The sequence below is a fragment of the Pezoporus flaviventris genome, unplaced genomic scaffold (assembly GCF_033815535.1).
Source record: "Pezoporus flaviventris isolate CSIRO_AGI_PZ_B2104156 unplaced genomic scaffold, CSIRO_AGI_Pfla_v1 ptg000001l, whole genome shotgun sequence".
Classification (NCBI taxonomy): Eukaryota; Metazoa; Chordata; class Aves; order Psittaciformes; family Psittacidae; genus Pezoporus; species Pezoporus flaviventris.
Window position 1 is genome coordinate 3649117 of NW_026892549.1, and position 14273 is coordinate 3663389.

Below are 14273 nucleotides of genomic sequence, written 5' to 3' on the forward strand. Positions count from 1 at the left end.
ATAAAAGTTTCAGTAGAAAGTGCCACAATGTCGTGATTTTGCAGGGGGGGAAAATTAGCAGGAGGAGATCAGAGGAAGATAAGCGAGGAGCGAGTCGCTTCCCCGAGACCTTCCACTGCGGATCCGAGAGAGAACATCAGACGCGTTAAAAAAAAGCCAAACAAACCAAAACAAAAAAAGCCAAACAAACAAAACAAAACACAGCGTTCAAGCCAGCACAAGGCGAGCGAAAGATCAAAAAGACGCGGAGAGAGAGAGAGGGAGACAGATTAACTGGAGCAGCAGCAGCAGCAGCAGTAACAACAACAAAAATCACACTTAAAATAATAATAACAATAATAATAATAAAACCCAAACCACCAACAAGGAGATATTGTTTAAAAAGAGCGAGCGAGGGAGCGAGCTGAAGAGCTGGTCTGACCGAGTGGATCCGTGCAGCTTCTCCTTCTGGGATCGCCGGGATCGAGCCGATTACGCGCTCCGCGGCAGCGCAGTGTGCGCCGTGCCCTGCACGCGCCGGGAGCCGCGCAGCATCCTCGCCGGACTCCGGACCCTCCGCGCTGCCTTGAAAATAAAAGCATCTCGCTGATAATAAGCGGAGTGTTGGGGGGAGAAGACTCGTAACCGAGGAGCTGCCGGCCGCGTCCCTCCTCCCCGCAGCCCCGGCTCCCTCCCCAGCCATGCTCCGGGTCAGCTTCGATGGCACGCTGAAACGCCGAGGGCTCTGAACGGGGATAGCCGAGCGGCGGAGAGCCGACCTGCCTAGAGACCGGCACCCACGGCCTGTGGATTGTTGTCTTGCGGGGGCGGAGTGGGCGGGGGGGTACAAGTGGCATTTCTCTCTCTCCCCCCCCCCCCCCCCCTTCCAGGCTATAAATTGGATTGTATATAAATCTGCTTCGTTTATCTCCCTGACCCCCCTCAATGACGCTGGACTAAAGAGCTCCTCTCCGCGGCCCGCCAGGACCTGCCGAAGCGAGCGATGGACCAGGAGCGGCTGCTCCCGGGGATGCCCCTCTGAAGCGGCGCGGGGCACCGGGGCAGCGCGGCGCCGCCTCCCCAGCCCTGCTCCCTAGCTACCCTCGCACCTCCGGCTCGCTGCCCGCTCCCCCTCCCTCCTCCCCGGGCTCCGCAGCCACCCCCTCACCTGCTGCCGTCCCCCACCCCCGTGGAGCCGGGCTCTCCGTGCACGCCGAGCCCGCTGCACACCCCCCCTCCCCTCAACTTCTCCCTCGGTTCCTGCTGGTGCAGCCTCCCCCTCCGCCTCCCCGGCGGCACACGCCGCTTCCCCGGGCGCCCCCTCCCTCCGCCGCGACTCCCCCTCTGCGCGGAGCGGTTGCGGCCCCCCAGCTTGGCTGCCACCGCCCCCTCCGCGCCGCGGAGCGCACGGAGCGGCGCTGCCTGCAGACGGGCTCCCTGCGGCGCTTCGGGGCGGCCCCCAGCTCGGCCCCCCGCTCCTCCGCCATGGACGGGGCGGCTCGCCGGGGGGTGCTGGCCGCGCTGCTGGCCTGCGGGCTGCTCCTGCTGGGCGCCGTGGCCACCCCGACCCCGCCGGCCCCCGCCGGCAGCTCCCCGCAGGACACATGCACCTCCTGCGGCTTCCGGCGGCCCGAGGAGCCGGGCAAGGTGGACGGGGATTTCCTGGAGGCGGTGAAGAGGCACATCCTGAGCCGGCTGCAGATGCGGGACCGGCCCAACATCACGCACGCCGTGCCCAAGGCGGCCATGGTCACGGCACTGCGCAAGCTGCACGCCGGCAAGGTGCGGGAGGACGGCCGCGTGGAGATCCCCAGCCTGGACGGGCAGGCGAGCGCCGGACCCCCGGCCCACGACCCCGTCTCCGAGATCATCAGCTTCGCCGAGACAGGTGGGCGCCGCCCGGCCCCGCGACCCTGCCGCCCACCCTGCCGTGCCCTGTCCTGCCCGGACGGCCTCGGCCCCCAGCCCCGCCTGCCTCACCCCTGTGGGTCCCCCGCTCGACCCCTATCAGTTCCTATCAGATCTCCCGCTCGCCTTGCCTGGCCTCATACACGCTTTCCCTGTTCCCCCGCCTGACCCCTGGCAGTGCCCCTGACCGCTCTTGCCTGGACCCGCTGCCTGTCCACCTCGCGCCCTGCCTGCCCTCCTGCCTGCTGCAGGCACCTGGCTGCCGGGCTCTCCTGCATGTCCTTCGCCTCATCCGCTCTCCCCTCTGCCCCGCACATCTCGCCCCGGCCCTGCCCGCACTTTCCTGCCCTCCCTGCCTGTGCCCCGGTGCCCCGGATTCTCCCCGGGTTGTGCCTTGAAACTCCCCTCACTGCATCCCTCCATCCCTTCGCAACTCGCTGCAATCTCTCTGTGCCCCCGGCTTCCCTCCAGTCCTTCCAGCTGCACCGTGGCTTGCCACCATCCCTGTGCATCCCCCGTCCCTCCCCTGCCTGTCCCACTCCATCTCTTGCATCCCTTGCCTCATCTGTCTGCCATACACATTCGTCTGGTTGACAGCATGCATCTCTCTGTCTGTTGAGGCTTGTATTTGCCCGTTCTGCCTTTCCATTTGTTTTCCATATATTTAGCTTTCATCTGTAGTGTTGGCCTTGTCTGTTCATTGCCTGCAACCTCCTACCAAGTGTGTCTGTCCCCTCTCTGTCCGTCAGTCTGTTTACTAACTGTGCCATCCATCTCCACAGTACCAGCCATCTCAGTCCTGTCCAGCCATTGCAGTTATGTGTTACTGAATCCCTCCAGCACAGCTTTCCAGCAGTTTATTCAGGCAACCACTGTGCCTGTGAACTTTGCACATCTGGCTCTAGCAACATTGCTCGGCAAATTAGTTCTCTCCTTGTCTATCTGCCCATCTCTTCTCCTTCATCGCTCTATTGCTCAGTTCATTTTTTTCTCTATCTTCCTTTGGCATCTCTGTATCATTTGTCCACAAAATAAATCTCTTTCTATCCTGTATACTGCCCACTCATCTTCTTTATCTACCCTCCCACTTACCAAAGGCATATACATTTACAGTATCTATGGGATCTGTTGCATTATACATGTGCTTGTTATATTCACATACAAAATTTATGGGTACACATAATCTCACACAACACAAATGATGTGGATCAGTGCAGCAATGCTGTACTGTTCTTTTTTCTGTTGCTGTCACCACAGTTTATAAAGAAGTTGTGTATTTACTAACATGTGGAAGGCTTTCTCAGCATACATTTTGGGGTTTATTATTTTTTAATAGGTTGTTGTTGCGAGATCTGGGGTGGGCTTGTACTTCCATTTGGTATTCAATCAATCGCTGACTTCTGTAACACTTCCAAAATCGACTTTGTAAAATGTAGACAAACACAGTGAAATTTTTTTGTCACTGAAATATTACAAGGTAGTATGAATGGGCCCTGGAGGCACATTTGAAAGGCGTCTAGGATAACAAATGAAGACACCGACTCCGCAAAAAATCCCATTCAGAGATTGACATAGTAATAAAGATTCTTAGGAAAAGAAAGGGAAGAAAAATCCACATTTGTCTCCGTAGAGAAAAAAGCGAACCAGATACAGGCAGATGAGAAAATGCCTTTCCAGCAATAATTTTAAATAATGATTGGGAGGCTTTGATTCAAGGACCAGAATTACAGTCTCCGCCATAAAGGCCAGCTTACACATTTATCACCTACGCCAAATTTAGTTAGGACTTACAGTACAAAAATGCAGGAGGGCCACTGGTATTTCTGAAACGTTTCAGGCAGCAGGCTCTTCTGTTTACAAATAAGGGGTTATGTTAGACATTTGGTGACATTTGGTTTTCCGTGACAATTTCGCTTCTTTAATTCTGGCGTTACTGAAAAGCGTATTGAGAACAGGCAGTGACGGCGTTACAGTGAGAAGCAGCCGCTTCGTTGCCTTGCCTTGTATGGAAGTTTATCATTTCAGGGGGGAAAGGCAGAGATGAAAATGATCAATAATAGAAGATATTCTACCAGGCTGAGTGGGGATTAGCTTGATCTGTTGAACAAGCAGGCACGTTACTGAAATATTTTCCCTCTGTCTCCTGAATCCTCACTGTTAAACCTCCATGAGAATATGTGAAAATTGAAACAAAATCCACAGTTTGGCATTGGCGTGTCAGTGGTTATTGAAAGGGCTCTCCCCGGGAGAATTGGCAGGTAGCTGAAAGTCAAAACTGTTCTTAAACCGATGAGATAGCAGAGTCCTAGTGTCCGCCTATTCAAGGTGCCGCTGTGGTGTCTTTAAAGCTGGCTGGCTGGAACAAAACCCATATTCTGGAGAGCTCTCACTGCTGTCTGTGGATCTAACACATCCAACTAAATCCCGATTCTGAGCGTTGCTGTGGGAAGTCCCCTTTTTAATTCATTTTGATTGCAAATTGGGAATATCTGATTCAGTGCATGCCTTCTGGCCGGCACAGCCCCGTTGTGACGCTCCCTCGATCTGCTGTGCTCTAGTGTTGTTCCCAAATCCAGAATGGCACACAAGCTAATGTTTCCTTTTTGACTTAATCTTGTTGATCTCTCCTTATCTTGCAGACGATCTGGCTTCATCTAGAGTCCGCCTCTATTTCTTCATCTCGAATGAAGGGAACCAGAACTTGTTTGTCGTTCAAGCCAGCCTGTGGCTTTACTTGAAGCTGCTTCCATATGTCTTAGAGAAAGGCAGCAGGCGAAAAGTAAGAGTCAAAGTCTATTTCCAAGACCCGGACACTAGCAACAAGTGGAATGTGGTTGAAAAGAAAGTTGATCTCAAAAGAAGTGGTTGGCACACTTTTCCCATGACAGAGGCGATCCAGGCTCTGTTTGAGAGAGGAGAAAGGAGACTGAACTTGGATGTTCAATGCGAGGGCTGTGAAGAGTATTCAGTGCTGCCAATTTATGTGGACCCTGGGGAGGAATCCCACCGGCCTTTTTTAGTGGTGCAAGCCCGCCTCGCTGATAACAAACACAGGATCCGGAAAAGAGGCCTGGAGTGCGATGGCAGGACCAATCTATGTTGCAGGCAACAGTTTTACATTGACTTTAGACTCATTGGGTGGAATGACTGGATCATAGCACCATCAGGTTACTATGGGAATTACTGTGAAGGGAGCTGCCCGGCCTACTTGGCTGGCGTCCCGGGGTCGGCTTCCTCCTTTCACACTGCCGTCGTGAATCAGTACCGAATGCGGGGGCTGAACCCGGGCACCGTGAACTCCTGTTGCATTCCAACCAAACTTAGCACAATGTCAATGCTGTACTTTGATGATGAATACAACATTGTGAAAAGGGACGTTCCCAATATGATTGTGGAAGAATGTGGTTGTGCTTGATTTAAGGTGTGTTTTTTGGGGGGGGAGAGAAAGAGAGAGGACAAGAGAGAGAAAGAAACATTCCCCTACAAGATGGTGTTGGAGGAAGTTTCACTGTGTATCCAGGCATCAGTGTTGGAAAGTCACTGTGGAAAAGTTTGACAAAAAAAAGAAAAAAAAAAAAAGAAAAAAAATCATTTCACTTTGGTGTCAGGACAGTGGCAGTTTGTGGATCTTGGACACATATATTCTACCACTTATAAGTTAATGCTATGAAATATCTTAAAGACACACACACAGGAAACGTGGGCACGCACACAAACACGCGCTCATACACACATACACAAACACATACACAGACACACACACACACAGACACACACACACGCACACACAAGGCAGCTCGGAAAAGGGACATGAGCACAGAAAGTCAGTGACCAGTGACGACGGACCTAAATGCCTGCCAGTACGAGTGAACGGTTGAGCAGCTGTTTCCCCGCCTGCCGGTGAAGCCAGATCGAAATGAGCTCCCTTTGCTCAGGCAAAAGCACAGACTGCGAGAACATGATGTATTCTTGCAGGTGTCGAAATGACCAAACTTAGAAAATTGAGAAAAAGAAAAAAAGTTGACCGTCACCTCTGAGGTCTAATGAGAAGCTGCAGGACATTGCATTGGGAGGTGATCACTTCCTCTTAATTTAAATATACCTAAATGTAAGCATCACAGATACCCGCATCTTCCTACAGCACTTCCAGTGAGGAATCACATGGTACCATCAGAGAGAGAGAGAGAGAGAGAGAGAAAAGGGGACAGATGCATAAGCAACTGCTGTATTACTAACATTTGACCCTTGCACAGTCACAAGCTGGGCTGGCATGATCTGATGCTTTAACTGCCCACCAGCAACCTGTGGATGGCTACACCCGTCATGTCTTGGAAAAGGGTATTGGGTACTGTATCTGGACTGTATTGACCATTGGCATCTCTCGCTGTTCAAAGAATGAAATGTCAGAGTTGCAATCTGTGTTCTTCAATGAGGGACTCAGAAAGGACATGTGATGTGGGGGGCGAGCAAACAAGCAATCGCCGCTGCGGCTAAATCAATGAACCCTGAAGAGGAATGAACCCTAAAGAGGAGTGACAGTAACAGAGTAGAGACGTTCTGAAAAATGCAGTGCATATAGTAACAGGCAAGGAACATTTTAACGAGCCTTGGAAAGGAGTAGAGAGGAGAGTGCTTTCGATTTCCTTACCAGGAGGTGTCGAGGATGGCCACAAAGATCAGAAAATAATGATACAGCATAGCACTTGCAAACTGCTTGAATGCACGTATAATAGCACTTGCAAATTTCAATGCCTTGAAAAGTGGTACTTGATAGTGCACTTATCTTTGCTCACTATCTAGGTAAACAGGTGCCGCATGAGCTATGCAATTTAAAGTGTTGACCCATACTAGACAAAACTGGACTTATGATATGACTTTTTTATATTTTTTTATACTTGAAATTAAATCTTTTGCTTCTTTTTTAAAGCGAATGATTGCTTTTAATGTTTGCACTGATTTAGTTGCATGATTAGTCAAAAAACTGCCATTTGAAAAAAATGTTATTTTTATAGCAGCAAAAAATGAATACAGTTAAATGTATTATACATAAATTTTGGAACCAAAGAGGCCAACATATTAGTTATAATTTTTATGAGATGGCAAAGCCATCATATCATGTAGTCATACTGAGCAATCCCTCACGAGGCCTACCAATTGTTTCAGGGTACAAAATGGATTCTGTTTGTTCTATTCAGCGTCTTTTCTATACCATACGCACATGGAATGTAGAGTGAAAAATAAAAAGACTATTGTAGAATACATTACAATATGTGCATCCTTTAAATCCAATTTTTATGTTTATTTAATAAAGTTCCTTTTAGGTTCTGTTCCGTAATAATTTAAACCAAACAATTTTCACTTAGATTTGCTGTTGAAGTATTTTACATTTGTGTACAGTTTAAATAAATAAAAAAGATTGAAAACTGAATGTGCTTTTCGTTTTTCTTTTTTTCTTCCCCCTCCCCCCCCCCCCTTTTCAGTGTGTAACATCTGGAGAAACTTGCTTACTTTCAGGACTGCATGCGGCTGCAGACACTGAACTGTCGCATTAGACTGTAGTTGTATTAGTCACTGCAGAAAGCCTTGTCTGAGAGCTCAGCTGTGCTCCTAAAAATGTTACACTCCACTTTTATTGCTGTCTATACATGTAAGCATCTGCTTCTTTCTATCTGCATCAGTGCAGTGTCTTTGGGCAAAGGAACGGCGCTGTTCCGCATACCTGCAGGTCATTTACAGCAAGTTCCTGGTTCACCTGCTGTGTAAGAATGTAACTTCTTGTCTAGGTCACTCCCTCGGTGGTTACAAGAGGTAAAAATATAACGTGGAAAGCACTTCCAGGAAAAAGAGGTCAATACTGTTTGATGAACTTTTTGCTTTTTAATTAGCTGGCACCAAAGAGAGGTTTTCTTTGAGTAAAACGCATCCCCTTTACTAACAAGGGATTACTAACAAACCCCAAAATACTCACAGAAATTCTCAGCAGCTGTGCATATATCTAGGTATTGATTTCATTGATCTTCACAGATAAATTCTTCCTCCTGGAGACCTGAGCAAATGCCAGCTGAAGCTGACAGAAGGACCTCTGTTGACTTAGCAAATGTTAGGTCTGACCCTGAGACCTGGAAAGTGTTGAAGAAGCAAGTTCATGCAGCTAATGATGGGTTCTAGTTACAATTCACATTCAAGCACAGCCCACCCCTCCCCAAAGCCAGACTGCAGTAAAATTACTTTGTTTCAGGAGACCTGTAGGAGCGATTTGCTGTGGCTGTGTCAACAACCTGCTGTGCAGAACTTTGTCCCCACACCAAATTTTTTGAATATTTCATAGTTTTCTCACCACCTTGAACTGCACATTTATTGTCAAAGCTCTCTGCTCCATCTCTTAGCAGCCTTCTCCCTTTGTTCAACTGTGCTACTGATAAGTTCAACAAATTCCCCTCGAAATCAGTGGCAAATAGATGTCCCTTCAGTCTGAAGGCACATTTGACCTAATATGACACTGTCGTTATGAACAAGACTGGGCTGCACTTTTAAAAATGGGATATATTGAGAAATCTTTCCCATTGAAATGCAAGGCCCTGGAGGCTGGGTCCGGTTAGGTTTCATTCTTAATTGAAAGTGTTTGGTTTCTGGGGTTGAAGCCAAGCCCTGCATTGGACACTGGGACTCCTGTGCTCTCCCAGGAGGAGAGAAGGGTGTCTCGGCATGGGATTTGGACCTGCAGTCCTGGGGAGCAGGGAGCTGCTGACAGCCGGGATAGTATGAGCTTGGGTTGGTCAGAAACAAGGGGCAGGAATGGGCTGTGTTCTCCATCCCACTACAAACTCACAAGCAAGAATAGGAGCCTGAACTCTTTCAGGAAGAGAACATCCCTTTTCTTGGTAAAAAGCTTTCATAGCTTTCTTCCCCTGCCTTCCCCACTCAGCCATTTGCTGCTACAGCCCTGATATTCAGGGGGCAGAAACAGAAATGCAAAGAAGAGCATGAATCAGTACGGTGTCAGGGGCATCATGAAGGAGTGGGAAAAGCTAGATCATGGTCCAGGTTCCCGAGTCCTTTTATTTTGTGTGAAATGGCCTCTGGATATCGATTGTAACAGAACACACTTTGAGTTTTCTGCAGAGTGGAGTCAGTGCTCTGGGTGTGCTGCAGATAGTGAGGAATTCCTGAGTCCTGGTGCCATCAGCAACCTGTCACACAGATTTCTAAGGCTAAAATAAAATAAAATAAAATTTAAAAGGTCTTTAATTTTGTGGGACCAATCTGAAACAGTTGGGCTTGATTTTTCAGAGATGTAGCAAGGCTAGTGCTCTTGCCAGCTTTTTGCAAGGAGCTGCAGGAATTTCACTTTCTGCAGCTTCCACCTCCTGCATTTTTGAAATCAGGCAAAATGCAAGATGCCCAAGATTAATGGCTGCATTTTGAAAATGCTGGGGTTTATTTTCCCATCTGTCACTCCCATCCTTATAAAACTGAGCATCCAGTTTCACTGCCTTATGCCAGGTTAAGTACTGTACCTAAAAAACCAGCTTGGTCTGGTCCATACCCTCCCTGAGGTAACTAGGTGTCCCTATAGTCTCTGATAGGCTTTGAATTTGATCCTGTAAATGCTAAATCAGTGTCTTCTATCATGCAGAAGAATCAATCTCTGCAGCTGGAAAATATTAGTCCTTTAAAATATTCTAATGCAGGCAAAACCCTGGTCCCAGTGCCTGGACCTCCCACTGGCATTAATGAGGATGGTGTGAACGGGGTGACTGTCATGATGTGGTGCAACAGAGCACTTGGTGGATTAACTCTGCATACATCATGTATTTCCACACATAATAGACACCTGCTCCAAAATTGCCAGCTCTCACCTTCTTTGCTTCGTTGCTTGTGAGAGATGAAGTCAGCAGCTGAAATTAATTGCTGCACTCTCTGTGCCATGGGAGAAGAGGGAAATCCCTCACTGAATGAATCCTTTTTAAGAATAATTTTTGTTTGGAGTGGTTTCTCCAGTGAAGGGCTGGAAAACATTTTGCCTAAGAAGAGAGTCTGTTTCTGTTAATACTGGTGTCAGTCTGCAGTAGCTCCCCTAAAGTCTGCAGATATAGTTCAGGCTAGCACCAAAGACACATCTGAATCTGTTTTTCTTGAAATCCTGATCGGGCCCAGCTCAATCCCAGTATTTCTAAAACTTCTCTCTTTTTTTTTTTTCTCCCCTGCTTTGGAATCAGCAGCTAAAATATTTTACAGCACCCACAGGTGCTGCATGACAGATCAGAAAAAAAGAGAAGCCCCCAAACCTGGTCATGAACAGAGGAAGAATCTCCCTGCACACACTGGAATTTGGCCAGGAATTAGCAATCTCTATTGGTATAACATACCCCAGTAGCTTTCATTTGCTTGCCCAGTCAGTACCCTTGAACCAAAAGCTGGATTTACCTGACTGCTGGTAATTTGAGGGTCCAATTTTATTTAGGTACCTTCATTGATTTCAGGGGAATTGTTTCTGATTTGTACTAGAATAAGTGGGAGCAGATTTAGGTTCTTTAATGTTCTTCCAGTTTAGCTCTTGGAATAACTTATATTTCATTATTATGTGTTTATGTAATTAGTGCAATTATATCAAATTATATAATTGGTACAATTACTTGGACTCATGTAACCACTGCATATAGCATTCCATGCTGTAAAATCTTTTACCCTGGAAAAAAAAAAAGTCAATATTGCATGGGAATCTTAATTTGTTTTTAAATTCCAGTATCAAATTTAGGGCCTGCCCACATGCAAGGAACTTCTGGTTCACATCACTGGAACCTCTCCGAGCAGGCAGCTTGCAGCCTTCATCATAGACACTGGGTTTTTAATCTGATTTGGCCAATTCTATTCAACAGAGGCCCTCCTTGAATGTGTGCAGCTCTAAACAGACTTTCTCGTACAAAGCAGAGATGTCAAGTTTTATACACATGCCATTTTAACCTGAAAGATCTCTGAAGCCATCAGAGATGTGAGATATGCAGTTTCCTTGTAATTAATCATCTTCGTTATCTGCTGCTGAGAATTTTAAGCAAATACTTTTATTAAATTCATAGGTTTTCTCTTTTTGGTTCTTGAAACTGTTTTTTTCCCTTACTATAACCTGCTTTCAGGGTACATTTTTGTGAAAGCTTGGAAACAGTAGGATCAGCTGAGTCTGTCTTGGGCAAAGTAAGCATACCCAGCAAAACAGAAAAAAAGGGCAAGAAGAAAACCTGGGAGGTGAATTGATTTCCTTAGGTCAGATATCACCATCAAGGAAGACCTAGGACGACAGCTGTGTTTGCTGGCCACCTGACAGATCTCTCCTAGTGAAAGGATGAGCCCTCCCAGGTGGTGAAGCAACTCAAGATCTTTCCTGGCCCAAATGCAATCACTGAATCCAGCTGCAAAACACACAGACCCCAGGCGAGGCACATCTCTGCCTTATGGGTGCTCTGCTGAGCCCTGCTGCTGCCTGCTCCTTCTCATTTTGGACCTTCTTTTGGAGAGGGCTCATCTTCTGCCTTGTCTTCCTGCAGATTGGTCTTTCAAAACAGGCTTGGGAGAGGCAGCTGCAGCCCTAAAATGGCTGTGTTGTAGTAGGCTGCAGCTAGTACTGCCTCACTGCCTTCCTCCAGCTGGTAAGTGTGCTCAGTGCCTGTTATTTTTATCTTGAGCTTTTGCTTTGTTTTTGAGGATAATTGCACGTTATTGCTGCAATATGTTATAATAAGTGCTATGAAGATGGCTATTGTATCCAAGGGGAAAGAAGATGTGGCTGGGGAGAAAACTTAAACCTATGTGTCAGCAAAACAAACACGCCATGTTTGGGCTGTGTCAGTCAAGTGGTACCAAAGTGGCATTTAGGTTTTGGCCAAGTGGAGGCTGCAGGGCTGATCTTGTCCTTCTTTGCTTTGTTGGATGGAGTGTCTTGTGCCCGCTCCCACAGAAGAGTTTGTCACAAGCTGTAGAAGAGCTGCAGTGGCTGTGCTTTACTGCGGCTGTAGCTTAACTCCTTGCCTGGGTGATGGGAAGCCTTGTCCTGGGCAGCGCAACAGGAGTGAGGTAGGACAAGTGGATGCTGAAGCAACATCCATTTGAGGAAAAGGGCTATTAAAGCTAGCAGAACTGGCTCTTGTGAGCTGGAAAAGACTGGGCTCTTGGATTTTTAGACCCCCTTGTCCCATCTCCTATTCACTATGCTAGCTGTGGTCAGGTTTGCTCTCTTATGGTTTGTTTTTGGGTCAGATTTTGGAACTGACCTACAGATGTGGGACTTTAAGCTTAAAAAAATAATTCAGGACCTTGTAAATTAAGGCCTTAGGCTCTTTGAAAGGAAACAAACAGCTCTTATCTGTCCTAATGAGAGTCATACATGCATATTTTGTATCCAATTGTATGAATTATCTTTAGCAGTGATACTTTGTAAGACCATGTAATTTATGAGGTGGTTATCAGTGACTCATAACTATTTATTTATGTCTTAAATGCATTGTGTATGTTTGACTTGATCGGGTGGCATGTTTGCATGTGTGAGCGTGCATTTTATGTGCAAACACACAGACAAGAAAAGCAAGGCTTTCTCTAAGCAAATCAGCTTTGCCTTGTTAATGCCTCTGTAATAAAACGTGTTTTGGGGGATCCTGATGATAGATTGGAGGTAATCCAGTGTAGCTGCCCACTGCTTTGAGTAGTTCTCTTGGCTTTGGGGTGCCTCATCTTAAGTATGCTGTCTTGCATTAAGTATGTGCTGTGTAGGTGCTCTTGTGATGGCTGAAGAGAAGGCAGCCTGTTCTCAGATGTGGCTGTGTTCCAGCCAGCTCCACATCCAAGAGAGTGCAGCAAACCACTTTTGCTTAACTTGTGCTTTGAAATTGTTCAGAAGCTGGTTTGGTCTTTAGCACAGTTTGGAACAACCTTGAAGCTGCCTTTAGGATAGCTGTCAGGGGTCCCCAGTGTTGCTGTAAAAGCTGAGAAAGGCAGAACACCAAAGCACCCTGGTCACACATTTTGCATTGAGCCATGCTTCCTATACTGGGAGCTGCTGGGCAGCACTTGGGCAGAGTGAGCCCACCTAAACCTCTGTGCTGAGTGTTTCTTACTAACTATGTGATAGCTACAGAGACTTAGGATTTAAGCTGTCTCTGTTTATATTAGCTGCACACCACAGTGGTCAAATCACTATGTTAACCTTGTATGACAATGAAGGAAGCCCTGTATTTCATTTTATGGGTAGGTTCCCTTACTTTGTTCTTAACCCCCCCACCCCATGGCAATTGTAGACATGCGAATCTTGGAGCACATTGCTTCCAGACCATACTGTCTTGAAGGGAGTTACTGCATCAAACAGGGAAAGCAAAGCTTATGTTTAAGTTTTACCCCAAATGAAAGCTTTTTCTATTCTCTGTGCCGCAAATAGATTTTCAATTACAGGAAGCACATGCTGTAAGTGCACCCTAGGATCTGATTCCATGCTTTGTCTGTCAAGCTTGTGAATATGCTAACTTTTACAGTAATCTTCTTCTTTAGCATCACCTGTCTTACTCCAAAGTTACTATATATAACAACAAAAGGAAGGGCAAACCAGTCCATCTGCCAATAGCCACCAGCATCCTGTCTCTGTCAGACTTTATCGTGGTGATGTTGAACATTCCAACAATTCAGAGGTGCTCTGTGACTTGCTGGGCTTAAAAATCTGTTAGCATTAATGTAGGGCCAAATTCAGTTATTCACACCTGTGCAAAGCAGGCTCAAAATCCTACCAAATTGGAATTCCCCAGTCAATTACAGCCATAAACAGGCTGCAAGAGCGCACAGAGCAAAGGCCATAGTACTTTTTATGCAATATCAGAGCCTAGCTGAAGATGCTGCAACTCCGTGAACTTCCATTGTTGCACCCATTTGCACCAGGTGTGAATTTATCCTGCTGGCTTTTAGACAAAACCCTTGCTTTAGATCAGTCAGCAGCCAGCCTCTTGGTATTGTGCTCTCTGTATCTCCATAGCTGGTAATAGCAGCTATTGTTCTTTTCTGCAATATATTCATGGCATCAGGAATTATTACTCATGTCATAATACCATTGTGAGCTGTTTGTTTAATAATACAGCATCCATATCGTGTCACTGTAGCAATATCCTTAATTCTTTCTATTCTTAACTTCTGTTTTGAAGTGTTTATACTTTTAATTTAGCTTTTCAAATTCTCACTGGATGTAAGCTGGCACAAGGGGAAAAGGTTCATAAACACAGTTGAAAGAACCTGCCAAATAATTTATTGGCCATGCCTGATCAGAAAAGTGAGAACAAGTGTTATTTGCTTAAATGCTTAAAGCTTCTTTTTTTTTTTTTTTTTTTTCTTGGCAATAAAGGGTAAAGCAGACTTTA

General features: G+C 46.7%; 3 protein-coding genes and 1 long non-coding RNA gene across 4 annotated transcripts in view; all 4 read left to right on the top strand.

Annotated features, from left to right (window-relative positions):
• The window catches only part of EPB41L5 (erythrocyte membrane protein band 4.1 like 5), a 465429-nt gene that overhangs the window by 165562 nt on the left and 285594 nt on the right, over window positions 1–14273 (top strand). The gene's annotated exons all lie outside the window — the stretch shown is intronic.
• RALB (RAS like proto-oncogene B) overlaps window positions 1–14273 on the top strand; it is a 410529-nt gene that overhangs the window by 28299 nt on the left and 367957 nt on the right. The window lies entirely within an intron of this gene.
• Window positions 1096–7315, top strand: INHBB (inhibin subunit beta B). Its single transcript, XM_061464012.1, has 2 exons — window positions 1096–1867; window positions 4527–7315. The coding sequence occupies exons 1-2, from the start codon at window positions 1465–1467 to the stop codon at window positions 5300–5302; spliced, it is 1179 nt and encodes a 392-aa protein (XP_061319996.1). The 5' UTR covers window positions 1096–1464; the 3' UTR covers window positions 5303–7315.
• Window positions 10958–14273, top strand: part of LOC133274738 (uncharacterized) — a 101519-nt gene continuing 98203 nt past the window's right edge. The window contains exon 1 of the long non-coding RNA XR_009745265.1: window positions 10958–11531. This is a non-coding gene — a long non-coding RNA (uncharacterized LOC133274738). The remainder of the gene's footprint in view (window positions 11532–14273) is intronic.